Source organism: Microtus ochrogaster, chromosome 18 (genome assembly GCF_000317375.1).
Source record: "Microtus ochrogaster isolate Prairie Vole_2 chromosome 18, MicOch1.0, whole genome shotgun sequence".
In the NCBI taxonomy this organism is placed as follows: domain Eukaryota; kingdom Metazoa; phylum Chordata; class Mammalia; order Rodentia; family Cricetidae; genus Microtus; species Microtus ochrogaster.
The window spans coordinates 57,081,591-57,099,881 of NC_022020.1; the positions used below are offsets into that span (position 1 = coordinate 57,081,591).

General features: G+C 40.9%; 1 protein-coding gene across 2 annotated transcripts in view; it reads right to left on the reverse strand.

Moving 5' to 3' along the window:
- The window catches only part of Dcc (DCC netrin 1 receptor), a 1,026,209-nt gene extending 1,009,491 nt beyond the window's left edge, over nt 1–16,718 (reverse strand). For both annotated transcript variants that reach the window (XM_026783657.1, XM_026783656.1), the window contains exon 1: nt 16,516–16,718. In XM_026783657.1, coding sequence (XP_026639458.1) covers nt 16,516–16,606 — 91 coding nt within the window. In that variant the 5' untranslated portion in view covers nt 16,607–16,718. The remainder of the gene's footprint in view (nt 1–16,515) is intronic.
- Between the last annotated feature and the right edge of the window lie 1,573 nt (nt 16,719–18,291).

Consider the following 18,291-nt stretch of genomic DNA (forward strand, 5'->3'; position numbering starts at 1 on the left):
CAGGTCAGGGATCTTCTTCCAGGGCAGGTAACTTCCCTAAAGAACAAATGAAACATTGAATATTTCTCTCCGCAAAGATAAATAGCCTGCAATCTTTATGACCTTATTGATGAAACATATGAGTTTGACTAATGATTCTGACCCCTTTATAGAGATTCCTAACAGCAAAGATAGAAAGTACATTTCAAAGGGATGGAAGACAGGAAGTATCAGGACAACCAAGCAGCAACATTATTCTCAAGATCATCATTTAATGTTCATTATTATAACCTTTATTAATCAGAATCTTCAGAGAAAAGACAAAGAAAGAGCTATATAAATGGATATAAATTGAAAATTATGGGCTGGGCTACTCGCTTTTGGGGTATAAAATGTACAGAAATTCTTTGATGGTACATTAGTAGTTTGGGACACTACTATATACCAAAGATCATCAATGCATTTTCAAGTTGAGCTAAAAGGAATCAGATGGGCACACTAGGATCCAGCAGAGACTCATGCTGCAGTGCACAGTATAAATTTGTTTCCCCAGTTACCATATCTCCGTGTTAGAAATCACTGCCTAGTGGCACCTGCCCTTCTCTGAGCAATCCGTTCTTTCAAGATCCCTATAAAATTATTAGGAGAAGCCTTACGGGCAGAGCCTCTTCATTCTAAAATCACAGTATTTATTCTGCCAGTTGCTTCTTAGATGATCTTGTCACTTCTTCCTGTCCCTTTATCCCAGTCTTCTCATACATCTGCTGGAGATGAGGCTAGACCCAGAGGCACAGTTGTCACATGTGCTCACTCATAAGTGGTCTTTGAACATGAAGCAAGGAAAGCCAGCCCACAGATCACAGTCTCAGAGAACCTAGATAACAGTGGGGACCCTGGGAGAGACATGCATAGATCTGGTCTACGTGGGTAGTGGAGGAAGATGGGATTTTCTGGCTAGATTGAGAGCATGGGGACCTTGGCAGAGGGTTGGGGGGTGGGGGGAGATGGGTAGGGAGGGGAGTGGAGAGAAATGTAGAGCTCAATGAAAATCAATAAAAAGGAAAAAAAAAGAAGAAAAGGCTAGTGAACAGAGCACCATTACTGGTGATAAGAACTAGAGCCAACATGGAGCAGAAAACTAGGTCTCAGCAGTGAAATACGAAGTACAGTGTCCCATAGGGGAATCCTTCTTCCTTTTCAGGCACCTCATTTGCCCAACTGCGCCCCTTTTCACTTAGGAATTCATTCTGACGCTATTGCTTGCTTTCTCATATTTTTCATATTGGTTGCTCATATTTCTCATTTAATTCATTTATATCTTAATAACAAGGATACCTCACCTTGAGTCTATTTTTTTCCAAACCGTGTAAGTCTTCTTCCCAACCATTTTGTTGACTGTAGAGACATAGGTATTTTTGTTTGTTTTTGTTATTTTTTTGTTATTTTTTTTTTGGCAGGGTTTTTCTGTATAGCCCTGGCTGTCCTGGAACTCACTCTGTGGGCCAAACAGGTCTCAAACTGAGAAATCAGCCTCTTTCTTCTTCTCAAGTAATCAGATTAAAAGTATGTGCCATCACACCTGGTTAAAGATATTTTCTTTATATTCTTTATAAAACTCCTATAGGGTACAGTCACATATAATATGTCAAATGTCAATTTAATAAGCACCTGTACCATGAATGAATAAAATCAGAAATAGTTTAGCGTGTGTTACATGTTAAAGACTGAAGGTTTCTGTCTGTGTAATATATTTTTCATCTAACTATTCAGTGATGCTTTACAAATTTAGGGAATTAGGACCCTGAACCTTCATGACATCTTTGACAGTGCCAATATTTGTACCAAGGTATGTAAAAGTGTTTTATGGTTACCCACTGTTAGGTTTGTGATGGGGGGTTGCTCACTAAATGTTTCTCGGGTCCTGTTTCTCACCTATCCAACAGCACAGCCATTTAAAACAACCCCAATTACCTTTCTGTGTTCGACCAATCATTTTACATAAAAGACTCAGCCTCATTTGCCAAGCCATCCTTATTTCTGTGGTCTTGTCTTGGCTTCTCCATTAGTTTCTAGAACATGAATATTTTAATATTGTGCCTCATCCCAATTCTCAGGAATGAGTGTCCTAAGGTAAACCCAGAGTCTATGCTTGGGATTACTATGTAGGAAGCAATTATTTATACTTCTCTTCCCTTTTTCATATTCAGCAAGGGAGTTGACAAATACCTTGGATGTCTTAGGACCAGGACTCATGGAGATAGCAAATTGTAGAGTTCACACATTTGCATTTAACATTTGAGGGATTTTCTTGACTTTTATTTTCTCACAGGCACTCTGGAAGGTTGCCAGTAAAATTATTAACAGAGTACATACAAAAGAAAAAAAATAACCAAGGAGAATTAAATGGGAGGTGGGGAGAAAAAGATCAGAGGGTAGCCCTGTTTGAGTTAAATAGTTCAGGAAATTAGAAGTTTGCCTTGTGGTTTGCTGAACATTCGAAAGCAGTATACACAGGGGTACCATGAGAGTCTGTGCAAGCCCATGAATGACCAGCATGTGGAAATAAGTTGTGAGCAAACTGTTACACACAATGGAACTCAAAAGACACCTTCATACTTAAAGAGGTCCATCTGTTCCTGGCAACAGAGAAGTGTTGCTGGCTTTATCAACAGAGTGATAGGCCAAAGCAAGCCGTCACTGTAGAGTGTTCACTCTGATTACCCTGCAAGATTAGATTGTAAGGTCTCAGCGACCTGATAAATAGCAAAGAGGCAAGTTTTCTCCAATCAGGCACCCATACTCTCTGGACTGTTGGAAGTACAACCTCTTAATAGACCTTGCTTCTGGCCCCGTGTGGTGAGCAGAGTACTAATCGCTTGGTGGTGTTCTGCTGAGCAGTAACATTAACATCAGCTGAAGACATTACAGACCAGTAGAAAAGAAACACAAAAACACCGAGATTCTTCCCATATGCATCTACACGAGAGTGGCCTGATACAGGGAGACCAACAATCACACTTTACAGGAATCTGCTCCATATTGACACTGTAAATCCTACTTCTTCACCATACAATTCCTCTAGCAACCCAGGCAGTGCAATACTGTTCTTTTTGTGTGTCTTTCTTTCTGTAATTCTCAGAACCTCTGCCTTGGATTTTGTTCTGCCTTTGTTCCTTAATTCTTTGCTGAAAATTGATTGAATTCTCTTGCTAAGTTATAGCTAGGGAAATGCAGTTTCCCTGGGAGGCGGTTCACCCCTCTATAAATAGAATTTAACTCTGAGGGGAAAAGGAAAACAGCAGCCTTACATAACCTTTCACAAAAGCACTACTCTTTTTCTAGCAGGACCAGAGAAGGGCCTACAGTTCATGAGCTAAGCAGAAACTTGTCTCACCAGTGGGAACACTAGTGATTTTCATTCAGATTGATCCAGTCTGCACAGCTGAGCCCTCATGGCCTCTCCTACTCCACTGTGATTTGGAGCTCTGGTTAAAGCTTGTCTCTCAACCAGGCAGGGCAGAGCAAACGCTTCAAAGCCTCGCGCTGAGATAGCTCCCTGCCTGAAAGCTTTACTCCTCTCTAAACATTTCAGTTAAGCCCTTTCTTTCCCATCACAGAAGCTCAGACAAATGAGCAGTTGGTTTGTTTCATGCCCCCAAGACCATTTCCAATCAAAAGGCAAGGTTCAGTTTGGGGTCGCTTCCACCAGGGTCTCACTTTTAGCATGTGTGTACGTTTCAGAACTGACCTGAAGGACACAGGGTGGAAATGACTCAGGGCTCCAGCCTCCCTTTTTATGTGCCTCCCTGTTCTCCTGAATCATAGTATTTTCCAGAGAGAAGAGAGTGGCTGGAGGGAGAAATGGGAAATGAAAACTAGCAGACCCTTTTTGAAGTGTATAGTCTCCTTGAGAATAGGAGGGGAAGGGAGGAAGACTGAATACTCAAGCAACTTCCAAGGGCTTTCTATCTCCAGGAAAATGAAGCATGTCATGACCTCTGAGAGTACTGTAGCAGCAAACAACAAGCCAGAAGCCCCTTTGATGTGTGGACAGTTTGCCATTGTAAGACCTAAAGGTAGGCCACCCAAAGATGGTGAAAACTAAGTTTGAATTCATGTGGTCAGGGCACTTCACTGCATTTATGCTCTGTTTGGCTGATCAGTTATGGTTGTAAGGACTGGGAAAATCTCTGTCTCCTAGATCAATGTTTCTAAATCACCTTTCACCCCAAAGACAAAGAAGCAAGTCAAGGCACTGGCCGGGTTTTCTGAATATCTGAGTCCCCAGGTGATATGAATATTTTTGTTCTGTGGACAATAGCTCAAACAGCTGTTGCAATACCTTGAGACAACGAGAACCAGTGCAGTGGTTGAGTATCACAGTCTTCTGAAGATTAAAAACACCAATAAGACTTGAATAGTTATCAGAGATTCTAAATTACTAGTACGAAGAGAGCCTAAACTGAGGAAGAACCCAAAAGAGAGATGCTCCCCGAGAGAAAAGACCACAGGGATATAATCTACCTATTCCTTTTGTTAACAAAGCAAGAACCAGCTTCTAGGCATTCATGCTAGAGAGCGAATTCAATACCTCTGAAGAAAACGCATGTAGCTAAAATAAAAAGAAGTCATAATTAATGATTGCTTGAATGTAGAATACACAGAAATTTGTTATAGGCTACCAAATTTGATCAGTGTCACAGTGAGGAATGACCTACTAGGTGTTATGCTTTAAACCCCTAAATCCAGCAAAGGCACGAGCCTAGACTCACTAACCCATATAGATGTCAAAATTGTTAGTAAAGTATGATTTCTTTTATTTCTTACACACACAAACAAAATAATGCATTTGAAGAGGATTTTACAATGGGTGCCTATGTTTGTGAATGTAGCATTTGTAAAATCCATCTTAATACAGGGCAAATTATGTTAACAACAGATTCTATTTATGAAATAGTAATTACAAGTGAATTGAAATACAAACTCTATATATTTAAGCACTGGAGTGATTTTTATCACCAGTTTAGGGTTGGAACATATAGGCTGATTTTCTATTCATTTGAAAGATGGGGGTGTGTAATGCAGTGGCCATAAGTGTTTCAGTCAATCGCATTACTTGGATAGCTTTGTTTTGTATTCTAGATTGCGTCTGCTCTGTCTTTATGTCCAGAGACCACAGAGCCTGACCCTGGAAGTAAAAACTGACTCAATAGCAAAACTATTATTGGGTACAGTAATATGATGTAGTTGCAAGCCACTGAGTTTTTGATCAGCAAAGAGAACATTTAACAATATTTGAAGAAACAGCAATGCAGAGAAAATGTGGTGGGATGTAGCATACGGAAGTAGAAATGATCTACACTTTTAAACAAAGCTTAGTCTCACTTTTTCTCTTTAGTTCATTGAGAGAAATTAGATACATAGTTTTCGGGAGGCTACACAAAGAGGAAATGCCCCCATGTCAATGCTAGTCCTACAAACAAGTGAAATCCTGTTCTCTCTCTCTGCGCAGTGGAATTGGCTTCCTGAACACACTCATAAATAAACTTTTACCTTTTCTTAGCTCTCCATATTTTCTAAAACTCTCTCTCTTTAACTGTATTATGTCTATTCATAAAATCCAACAGTCCACAAGTAGGAGAGACTGGCTTATAAATTCATAACTGACTGATGAATGAGGGAAAAAGTTTTCTATGCAATTTATGTAAATTGTATGATGTTTGACATGTTGCTTGGACTAAATACCTGGTATCATTTTGGGGTAGGTCTTCTGTCCTTTGGTTTCTGTGGCCCACTTTGGATCTCTGCCAAGTGTGGTGGCTTTTGGTCCCCTGGCAGAGAGTATTACCGTGCCACACACGAGGGAATGAACTTGAGCTACAGAGAAAGGCTAAAGGGAGCTAAAGCAAAGAGCTAGGCAGAACCTTAGGTCAGGTGTTGTTTACCTAAATTTTAAATAATATAAAAATGTTAAAGAATGCTCCTTGATATGAGCTCATTCCAACAGATTCCGCAAGTTCCCAGAATGTGAAAATCTGTTGGTGGAGGACAAAGATGACTTTGCAGCATCACCTAGCTCACTACCCTACAGTGGGTTCCTGAAGCAAGATCGGAGTTCTCCTACCACGGGGTTGACACAATCACCTCTTTCTCACGGCCTATCTCCCTCTGCTCCCTATCAAACACCCTCTTCTTAACTTCTAATTTATTCTTCCATGGCCAGCTCAACCCCAGTTTTCACAATCTGCTTTTTGGCTGCCTTCACTGTTTTCAGTGCTTTATCATTGTAGAGTAATGGATTTATTTCTATTTGTTGCTAATTTGAATGGGCTCCTAACTCCATCACCACCTAAACAAGGTGCCTGGACCACTCAATAAATGTGTAGGAGCCATGGGAGTGTGCCAATGTGTTTATAGAAAACTTGCCAAGATCTGAAAGAAAAACCATGATAAATTTCACTCTTCTCACATGTATGCCTTAGTTTATTTACATTGTACTACATCTTATTTTACCCCTTATTTTATCTTCTTTTTATTGGTTATTTTTTTTTTAACTGAGACATAATTTGGTTTTGTAATCCAAGCTAGTCATAAACTCACTTTTTGGTCCAAGGTGCTCTCATAATCATAATTTTCCATATTTCAACCCCTAAATTCTTGGATAAAAGCACCTATGTGCCATTGCTTTCAACTTAGTTTAAATATGGCTTATTTCACCTGTGATTGACAACTATTTACACCCAATGCTTCAAAACAAAACAAAACACATACACACACATAAAGAAATCCCCAGTCAATCTAAGAATTCTAAGAATATAGGGATAAGAGAATCGGTTCTGTCAGCCAACCTTGCCAGTATTAACATATTAATGGTAGAATGTGTAAAAATTATAGTTGACATTTTTTCAGTCTCCCCGCTTTGTGTTTTTTTTTTTAATGAGCACTTCGTTCTACCCTACATGCCATTCACTCATCGATGTATGTGCCTGTCTCATTGACTTAAAGATAACTCATGAAAGGCAGACGTACATTAACACATTCCATTTAGCACATCATAATCCCTGTTAAATATCCATAATGATGATCTTGATTTAAATATTTGATCTCATTTGATCTGATGATAATTATTAATAATTATCTTGGGCTTTTGAGAAACTACATGAAAAGTGAGAGCCCAAGTTTTGGAAGACAAAACCCAAATCCCTGGGCATAACATGGGGAAGAGCATATGATGAACCTACATTTTACAATGCATTACTTGGGAAATCTTATCGAGAAAATTACACGAAATTTAAGGCCTTTGGTTAAATGAAAGAGCTAAATAAACTAGAGGGAGTTCAGTGTATTTTTTAAAAAATGTAAGTGTGATTAAGATTCTGGAGGGATAAGAGGAAAAACTAAGTGAACTATTTTGCTATGGTTAGATTAAATAAAGATGACTCCGGGAAACAAAAACAACTTAGAGCGAAAATGATTTAGCCTTCTCTGGACCACAGAAAAGGCTGTGTCATTGCAAAGGGAAAACAAGAACCCTGGTTCTATAGCACAGGTGTTGAGAAGAATATTTGGAACAGCATTATCTAAGATAAATCACAAAGTGAATTTCCAACAGCAAAAACTATTGTGTTGATGAAATGTTTCTCGGGGGAAGGAGTCAACAAACCATCCCTTGAGATGCTTCAGATCAGGGAGAAAATAACCAGAAATTGTCCTGTGGGGAACATCTCTGTCCAGACATTAGACATGAAAGGCAAAGCTTTGCAGATTTTCTCTCTAATTTATATTCTTCTGCAATCCCATGAGGCTGAGCAAAGGCATGGCAACAATGGCTGGAGCAGTCTCGATGCAGACGATGCAGAGGCTTGCTTAGATGCCTCAGCCATGGCTCACATCTCTGAGTCAGCACAGAGAGCAACCTGCTAGAGGCCACTTCCAGCATACTCAAATGTTGTACTTATTCCAGAGTCCTTTGTTAACCTGCTCAGTGAGACCAACTGGAATAAATTAAGAACCTATATAAAAGATGAAGGCATATATGCACAGGCTGTCTTAAACCAACAATCAAATACGCTGTAAATTTGACAGTGATTTTTTTTGCCTATGCATTTTATTTGTATTGGAAACATATTCAAGGTCAAATGACCAGATTAGGATGCATTTTTACTAAGATTTGGTATCTACCATTAGGACTGCAATTCAATCTTTCTTTGGTTCCATTACACTCAGGAGAGGCCTAACGTGCCTACAATTAAGCCTGGTGCCCCAGAACTGTGTTTCTTTATAACCTGATGTCTATACAGACATCATAGACAGGGTAAGTAAAGATACAGAGAAAGAAAAAAGGTTGTTCATTAGAATAAATAATCTTAAAATGACTAAGGGCATTTTTTTCTAGATAAATTAAATGTGCATTTTGGGAAAATGCTTAAGAAGTGTCTGGGGAAAGATAAACTTGGTGTAATATAAGGTAACTTACTAAAAGTTAGACTACTGATGATATCTAAGTTTAAAATCAAAGGGTTGGTTAGTAGGTAAAACAGAGTAAACCACCAATAAAATGACTAAGATAAAATGGATGTTCAGTTGGAGAAACAGAATCATAGAAGTATCTTGCTGCAAACACAAATGGCCAACAAATTTATGAGAAAAAAAATGTGCACTTTTATTAGCAATCAGGGGAATGCAAATTAAACCCATAATGAGATGTTAATTCACATCCACCAGATGAAGGCAAATTAAGCAAATGAAAATACCAAGTGTTGGTGGAGACATGAAACAAAGAAAATGTTCATATGTTCCTGGTGTGGGGCTATAATAAATGTGGTATGCCATTGACAATTAATATAAAGATGTCCATTATATGGCTCAGAATTTCCATACCTACATGGATGCCTGGAAATGGTGATTAATTTTTACTGGACAATGTCTAGAAAAATGCTGAAACAATCAAGATAGATAACAGAAAAGTTGGAGTTCAAAAGAGTCTGTCAACAACAGCTTAGGTTAGTTATAATCAACTAATGTCATGGATACTACACAGTAGAGGGATTGAGTGTAGCCATATGCACAGACACAGGTATTCTCAGATACTTAATGTTTAGCCATAAGGCAAATAAAAAAAATGTATTTCTTTGATTACAAGCACACACAAGGAAACAAAATAGTATGTTAAAGAAAGATGCATTTGTGGTAATGTTACAAATTGAAAAGGTTAACACACACACACAAAACCTGTCAATGGTGTTTTGTATAACTATTATTATTATCTTTAGTGTTACTATTAATTACTCCAGACACTATATGTATATATGTGAAGCTCGTAATGCAAGTAAATTATGTGATGTTGTAACCAAGAAAGCATTAGCATTGCTCTGGTCCACACCTCCATTAACATGGAAACTTATGTTTCATGAAAAACAAACGACATCCAAATTAATATATCAGATTTCAGAAACACCACAAGCCTATTAATTAAATACATTAGGGCTCTTTCCTTTAACAAGGGAGTTGGGTCCCCATTTAGAGTCGGTCTTCTTGCATGAAAGACAATCTCCATAAAACTGAGAAAAATAAAATAAAAAAAAGGGGACAGGGAAAAGTTTCAACTAGACATAAAAATGTAAAGAAAAGATATTTTCTGAATACAGGATCAATTTTCTTAATATGTCACAACTAGAAACTTGTGTCCTAAATTAAACAAAAGCAATGTTATATCTTCAGGCTTTTAGAAACAATCAGTGTAATGTAAATACGGTATCAGAGTGATGACCTGAATAGAAGACAAAGAGGCTAAATCATATTCTCCATCTTGAACAGCAAATGAGTGGAAAAATTTCTCTAAAATTCTATTGGTGAAAATCTAAATCCCAACATGAAACTTCACTTATTAAACAAATGGCCTGAGTTAGAATCATTTATATCACATCTAATTATTTTATATTCCTATGAAAATTTAAATATAGATTTAAGCACATTTTAAACAACCTAGAATAAAACTATATTGATAATCTTTCTTGTCAGGTTACAACTCCATCGAGTAATATTTTATTACATATGTTCTGAAGAGCCAACAAGTTCAACAGAACGTGTTTGTACTAGATAGTCTGGAAATTGCCTTTCCTTAAGATCTGCATGTAAAAGAAAACTGTTGTGAAATTTTAGTTCAACTACGTAAAGATGTGTTGCACTTGTTATTATGTTAAGCTGTGTTGCTGTTTTAACTTGCCTGCCTAATGCAACTGATTGGTCTAATAAAAAGCTAAACAACCAATGGAGAAGGAGGAGGTATGGACTTTCAGGCTGGGAGAGTAAGTAGCAGGAAGAACTTAGGCTCGGAGAAGAAATAAAAGGGAGTCCCAGTAGTCAGCCAGCGAGACACAGAGGAAGCTGAAAAGTAGGACATACAGTTGAAAGAAAGGCAAAAAGGCCCAAGGCAAAATGTAGATGAAGAGAAACAAGGAAAAAATTTCTAAACTGCAATGAATGCCCAGGGAATTCTGTGTAAAAGGTATCTAAGAGAAGCTACAGCACCAGCTGTGGTAGTACACATTGGTAGGATTTGCTGAAGGAGACAGAGGCAGCAGGATCGCAAGTTTGAGACCAGACTGAGCTAACATTTGGCCCCACCCCTAATAGGAGAGCTGCCCCACACAAACTTGGGAAAGTTAGCCCCACCCACCACCATGAACCTGGGAGAGCTGGCTCCACCCCTCACCTGAGGGTAGTTGTCCCAGCAACCTGAACCTATCAACTCAGCTGCCACCCAGGCACACATCCATGGCTTAAAGTTGGCACACCTCCACATCTGTCCCATCTATGATCTACTGGAGTGTTTGAAAGGACTGATCTTGCAGAACTATAGCCACAAGATCTCTATGGCTCTATGCAAGAATATATACTAGAGAAATATAATCAATAAATCTGAAATGATTTTTGTGCTTCTGTGCCAGACTTTCCCCCCAAGAAATGAAAGCTATGCACACTACGGTTGTTAAAAAAACCTGTTCATAGAAAGCAATATATACTCATATGACCATTGGCAAGTTATCCTCAATATTGAAAACAGAAGTTTGTTCAGTCATACACATTATTACATATTTCTAAATCATACCATAGCACAAAGTTGGGATATTTCTGAACTATCAAGGAAAAATATTTTTACTTAAGAGTTGTGTTCAAGGGGATTTTTAAACCTCAGGCTAAATTTGTCAGAGAATTTTAGAGCTCTAATGCAATTTTGATCACCAATCAGCCAACCTGTGTTTCTTCACACTAGTAGAGTGCTGAACCTCAGAAGCACACAGCGAGGGAGATAACAGTCATGCGGAAGAAGGAAATGTGCGGTATGAAATTGTGCTGCAATTTACCTGAGTGCTGTGATTATAAAGGTGCATAATAATTTGCACTTATTTTTTTTTTTTGCTGTTGCTCATTTGGCATATATAACATGTAATTTTCTCTCGTGAATTTTTTTATTGGTCTACAGAGAAAACAATCCGATTACCTATCCTTTCTCATCAGCAAGTTGAATATTCACTTTATACAGTCTTAGTTTGAGGGAAAGTATCTTAAATATATTGGGATAGGGCAATGCCATGGATATTAGAAGGACACTGAGAAATGCTCTGAATTTTGAAAAGAGAAGGTATTGACGTAGAATAAAGTTCTCTATTTTAACTTAGTAATAACAGTGTGGCCAAATCACTTGCCTCGGTTAGCATCACCCACTACTTTAGAGGGCTCACTCCTTTCTCAAAGCTTGTGAACTCTGGGATGCTGATAGTCCTGGCTCAGAGGCAACAGGTGAGTCTCCTAGTCTAACAGTATTGCTTAGCTCTTTTCTGAGTAGTTTATTCTTCACTGAAAGAAGCACTCAAAAACATTTTAAAAATTATTTTTAAGAAAAATCCCAAGTCTTCCAAAGTGTAATATAACATGGCTAAGCAAAATGCCTATGGAACAAGGGCTTGATTTCTCAATAAGAAAGGCTTTACTGGGTTACATCTAGAGGGTGGCCTTGATACCATACTATGATATAGAGAAGGCAGCTGAATTCTCCAGGGACAGCCAACAGAGAAGAAAGCAGACCACAGTAGGTCGCTTAAAAATTCATGGGGTATTATCCAAATATTGAATTTGGTGTGTTCCAACCCTGAATCAATGATACCAAGCCAGGACACAATAGGGTCATGAAATTCCCAAGACTTTCTCTGTTCTGTCAAACTGACATAGAAAAGACAGAAAAGGAAACATCATGTTTATATTTTATTAATTGAATGTTCACCATACTCTCCATTCCATTTCAGAGGTTATGATATTTTCTATTATATGATGATTTTTATCAGTAATTAATCAAGCAATCCTCAGTGAATTTGTGTCATTATTATCTTAACCCAAGCAACACTAGGTTTTCGGAAACTTACGTATACGGTTCATCTAAAAAACTATCAGTGTAGGTATATGAAAACGTATCATTTGAGAAGATACGTTTGCAACAAATACCCAGACGCAGCAACCTGTTTCTAATTTGACATGAGTTTCTGATGGTAATCCAGGCCAGGTCTGTGGCAACTGGGGAGAGTTGGACACAAGCCAACAGGACGTCACTAATGAAGTCATGAGCTCCCTTATGGACACACTTGGAGAAGGCAGGGACTGGGAAAAGCTGCTTCTGTGCAAGTACCATCATGCTTTAATGAAAGACGATGATTCATGGCAACCATATCCTTTACTAATTACCCTAACAGGGAAAAGTCCTGAGGAGAAAGTCTCATATACATAGTTTAAGGTGGTAAAATTATTCATAAAATTGTAAGACTATCTGCTCTAAGCAATCATCTTAGGACAGTCTCTCAAGGAAGGACGCGATTCACAAACTTCAGCTCTTCTTTGCATTCAGGGCCAGCAAGAAGAGCACGGCCAAGATGACAGGATTTAAAGCAGTCTGTGTGCCGAGGACAGAGATCATCCTACATTCCTTGGCATTACTGTGTGCTGCTAGTAACATCTCAGGAACAATCACATACATAGGAGAAATCCTAGAATGCTGAATATATACGGTGGGAGGCATAAACCAAGAAGAGAGAAACGTTCTCATAAAAAGTATCTTTGAGGTAACTGTGCTGGGATTCCCTTAGATGGTGCATTATTCCTTCATTCTAGAGACAAACCAGCAATAAAAACAGCAGCGAACTATCCCAGCTTTACAAATGAACCTCCTACTCCAAATGTCAGATTCCTATTGGCTTAGACAAGACTCCAAAGGAACAGTCTGGCTGTGTTCCATTCAAGACAAAAGTTCATCCTCCCCAATGAAGCAAGGAAGTCTGCAGAGAGGTTAACTTGCCAGGGAGTAAATGGAACACACACACACACACACACACACACACACACACACACACACACATGCGCGCGCGAGCACTAAGAAGTTATAAATCTTTTCCTGAAAAAAAAAAGTGTCTATCAGGCCCTCACAGTAGCCTTGCTGTTAAGAGCATTAAAGCAAATGCACTGAGCCTAATATATTCACATATAACACATGTGCGGGCCATTTCCCATGCTTCATCACTCAGAGGGCAGCTGCTGCAGGGTGGAAAATGGATACTGTGGCAGGTCACTGGTGATTTATACTGCAGCATGCGCAGAACAGAGGAGGGCCTGCTTACCCAGGCAACCCCAGGCCCTGACACCCCCCTTCCATAGAGCAGCAAGTGCGGAAGGAGCACCTGACCTACTGTGGCTGTCAGAGTAAAAGGGGGGCTGGATAGAGCCAATAACAAGCCTCACTTGGTTATGTCTAGCGTGCATAAACTCTCACCAAACGTAACACAAACATATATTAATAATTAAATACTTCATGGGTAAACCGCCTGTGGGGTTCATTAACATCTGAAATTCCCTTCTTACCTGAAATCCTGGGACTCTACCTGGTGCCTCTGCACAGGACTCACATCAAAAGAAAAAAAAAAGAAAAGAAAAGAAGAGGGCACCCCCACAAGAGCAAACTAAAAAGACACTCTCTTCTGCTTTCAGCTTCAAGCCCTCACTCCACACAGACACTGTTCAGGGATGTCCTTTTTGTCGTGGCATAATAATCATATTCAAATCGACAACTTCCACATTTTGCCTAGGAAGAGGGGAAGGACCAACCCTATTGTGCTAGTCTCCATAATCCTTTGTTACCGATCAACAAAGTCTTTAAAAACCTTCTGCTGAGTCGGAATTTCAATGCCGGTGAACTAGACATTTGGCCTTATTAAGGGCACCTCCTACTGGTCCTTTCTTAGAGCGAACTATGCTTCTTCCGTGCCATGCTCCCAAAAAATTGCTACTAAGGAAAAGGGTAATATTCAGGTAAAGGAGCAAAGGTGCCTGAAGCAAGCTGAATTAGCAACATCTTCAAAGTGCACCGCCCACTTTCCGGGGAGCTGCACAAACCACATCACCTTCATGTGCAAAGACCCCAAAATGAATTTTGAAATGTAGAGAAGTTTAGAACAAAGATCAGCAAGCATTATCCATTGGTATTTTCCTTACACGTATATACTTTTGTTTAGGATTTTTAAAAAAAAATTTCTGCTTAGAATCGTCTATGAAGAGAAAATTTTGAGACGAGAATTAAAATAAAACAGTAGTAAACAACTGACTACAAGCAAAAAACCTAAGTGAATGGAAGATTTAATTTAGAGATTAATATGACATATCTGATCTATCCACTCATCTACCACCAGTCGGTACCGGGAAGTAGTCATTTGGGAATGGCTTTAAAATGTTGTGTAACTGAAAACACTGTCCATTTTTGCACACTTTACTTAATTCAATATTATCAGCCTCCCTCTCTCTTTACTCCCTCTCTCTTCTGTGGGCTTTCTGCTTAGCAGGGAATGTCTCTAAACTTCCCTCTTTCTGTCCAGATGCTCCCAAAGTGCCAGAGAGAGAGCACAAGTCAATCTTCTGGGCACAAGGAAGGTTCTGCTTACTCCGCTGGTGAGCATTTGCGGTTTAAGGAGAGAATTTTTGAAGACACTTTTCACTTCTGCAAGGATAAACTACCCCTTGCCTCTTCACACCTACCTCCCACCTTCAAAGGGAATAATTACGGAGGACAAAGCTCTGGGAGAGAGGAGCCAGGGAGGAGGGGACCGCCCAGAGGGAGGAGGTAGGGCGGGCAACTGTGATGGGGGTGCGCATCAGAGGAGTGCACACACACACACACACACACACACACACACACACGCTGGCTAGCTCTGACTGCCTAGAGAAGGATGAAAGCCCAGCGCGTGTGTGCTCACGTTAATCCTGGTGGCTAGTGGCGAAGCTGGCTGGGCGCTTGCTTCATGGCCTGAGTCCCTTGCCACTGTGAAGCATTCGCAACCCCTGGTTCTGCAGCCAGTACCAGACAGCCGGAGTTTAGGACTCTAGGGAGGCTGGGGACTTGGCTGCTGTGATTTAATTTTATTCCGTGTTAATTTCCAAGGCACAGGTTGGGGCGCTCCTGTCCAACTCCTGGACCCAGCCGGGGCGGTCTTCGGATCTGAGGAAAGGTCGATTCCAGAGGGAGTTGCATGCTCACACAGCAGCTGTTCTGTCTTTCCCCAGCAGACAGGCTCCCTATACCCAGTGCCCACCTACTTGTGGTGGCGTCCCGCAAAACCAGTAAATCTTAGCACTTCGCTGGTTTTTATTCCTTTGGCCACAGAAACCGCAGCTCTGCATTCTGAGACTGCAGCCCTCAGATCCTTCTTTCTCCTTCTTTAGCCCCATCTAGTCCCCTCAACAGTTTTGTCGTTTTTAATTAGAAACTACGCTTGCCAAGTGCCAGGGCCAGGAGGCCTGTTTCCCAGAACATCAATCATTTGGAGTTTGGAGGTGTCTTGGAGATATTTGGAGACTTAGCTAGCAAACAACGTTCGCCTGCCGTTAAAATTTCAAATATGCATCTCTCCTTGCAGCTCTGCCCCTCTTTAGGCACTGCTATGCACTCATTCAAAGTACTCCAAACGTATATCCGTTCTGTCCCTCTCTTGATTAGCAATCAGCAAGTACAAAAATGCAAACCCAGGGTCCCACATATTCACACAAACAACCATAGCCCTACATCCCGCACAGACGTGCTCTAGGTTCCCTGGATGTCATCCTCTGCTTGCTCTTGTTCCCCCATCCACATCCCTCTTCTTAGGTTTTTGAGGCTCTGAGGATACAACCTAGTTATTTTCAACAGCGTCCCCATCACTTTGGCAAGCTCGTCCTCCAAATCAACACAAGTATTTGCAAAAGCAAAGATGCAAGAGAAAAGCACCAGATTGAAAGAAAAACGCGAAAGGATGCCCTCGAACCCACCAATATCCTCCGCCCCCAGGGGGGAAAAGTCTTTTTTTTTTTCTTTTATCATCTTCGAGGAAACGGTGGGCAGAGTGAGCACCGAATATTTTATTTCTCTTACACTCTAATACTATTCTCCATATGAAACTGGAAGAAGAAGAAGAAGAAGGGATAAGGGGTGGGGGAGTGTAGAGAAGAAAGGAACAGAGCTCTTACCAGTGACTTGAAGATGCGCGCTGAGCAAGGAAGCTCCGAAGAGTACAAAAGCCAGCTTGGGTACCCAAACACATCCAAGACTATTCTCCATATTTCAGCGAACACCTTCGGGGCCGGGGGTCCTGGGCAGCGGTGGCACTCACACTCATGCACTCACACACACATGCACACATGCACACACCCGCGCCGAGCCCCTTAGGCTTCCTCCTCCTCCTCTTCCTCGTCCTCTTCCTCCACCTCTTTCTCCACCTCCCCTGCGCCTCTTCTGCCTGCGGAGCCTTTTTTCCTTGTCCAGAGACACAATCAGCAGCAAGAAGAGGCAGCAAAAAGTTCCATTCGGTACAAGAGCTCCCGAACCCCGATAGCACCTTGGATAACTAACTCAAGGAAACGAAGAGAGCAAGGGAAGGGGAGACAGCTCTCCGCGGAGCTTGTGAGGCATCAATGAAGGGAATATCCAGGAGGGCTAGAGAGGAGACGCAAAGCAATCCCGTGGCTGGCCATGCGTTAGAACGCTGAAGCTTCTTCCTTGTAGTCGGTTGGATAAAGTTGGAGAGAAAAATTCACGCTGGTAATGCTGTTCCTTTGGCTTCTGAGAGCTGGGGAAACGGATAGGGGACAGAGGCGGGGGAGTGCCGGGCGGAGCGCTCTGCTCTCACTTGTTACTGGGGTGTCCGCCAGCGGTGTGTGAGCTGAGAGTTGGAACCTTACTATCCATTGATCCAGAGAAGTGGAGGGTTGGAAGGGAAAATGTGGAGACCGGAGGGAAACGAACTGGATCAGGCAAAGAATCCACGCGATGGGGGGCGGGGGCCTAGAGAAGCTTAGAGGGAAAAAAAAGAGCGGACGGAGGAGGCTTCCAGCAGCTGCGTTCGTTCGGTCTACATATCAATGCGCAGGGATGCCCTCTGTGGGCAAAGCGTGGGAAGTCACTTTTGTCAATGGAGCCAGCGAACATCATGAGCATCTGGAGGCTTTGCAGCAATCACATTTGATCTTCTGCATTCAGGAAATTATTTTATGTGACTGTAAAACCTGGACGGGTGATTCGGATAGGGCAAGTGGCCAGGCTTTTACTTTCTTTCTTGTCTTCTGTATTATTTAAAAGAGAAATTTTCATTAGGGGGAAAAAATCTAATGCAACACACTTCTAGAATTAGGCAAGGGAGATCCAAAAACGCCCCACACCCTAAGCAAGTGTCCGACTGCTTCCTGAGGGTAACTGTCACTGGCCTCTTTTCAGTGCGCGTTTTATTGCATCCATGGTCACTCTTCTCCAGAGGAGAGTCAGTTGTTCAGGTATTTAAAGCACTCACCATATTAAGGGTGCCTTGATGTCTCCCAAGAAACATGAACCTGGGATTTAGCCTGACTCAAACTCCATTCTCAAGGATCAAAAAGGTTTTCATGAGTTGGAAGCAAAGAGTAAAGGGACAATTTTAAATTATTATGAGAACTATGCCGATCCATAGAATGTTCTCATCAGGGAAAAAGAAAATGCACTCCTCCAGTCTCCGGACAGGACATGAAGAAAGAGTGTATTGAACACACACACACACACACACACACACACACACACACACACACACTGGGGGGGGAGGGTTTACAGGAAATTCATGTACTGAGTAAAAGTTCACAAAATTGCTTCAAGCCTAGTTATTCAACACATCTTACCTTCTCCACAAGACATCAGGCAGCCTCCACAGAAAATATTGCAGTGCCTTTCATGTCTGCCCGCCTTGCAAATGCTGGTGGGACTCCTAAAACAGCTCTGCA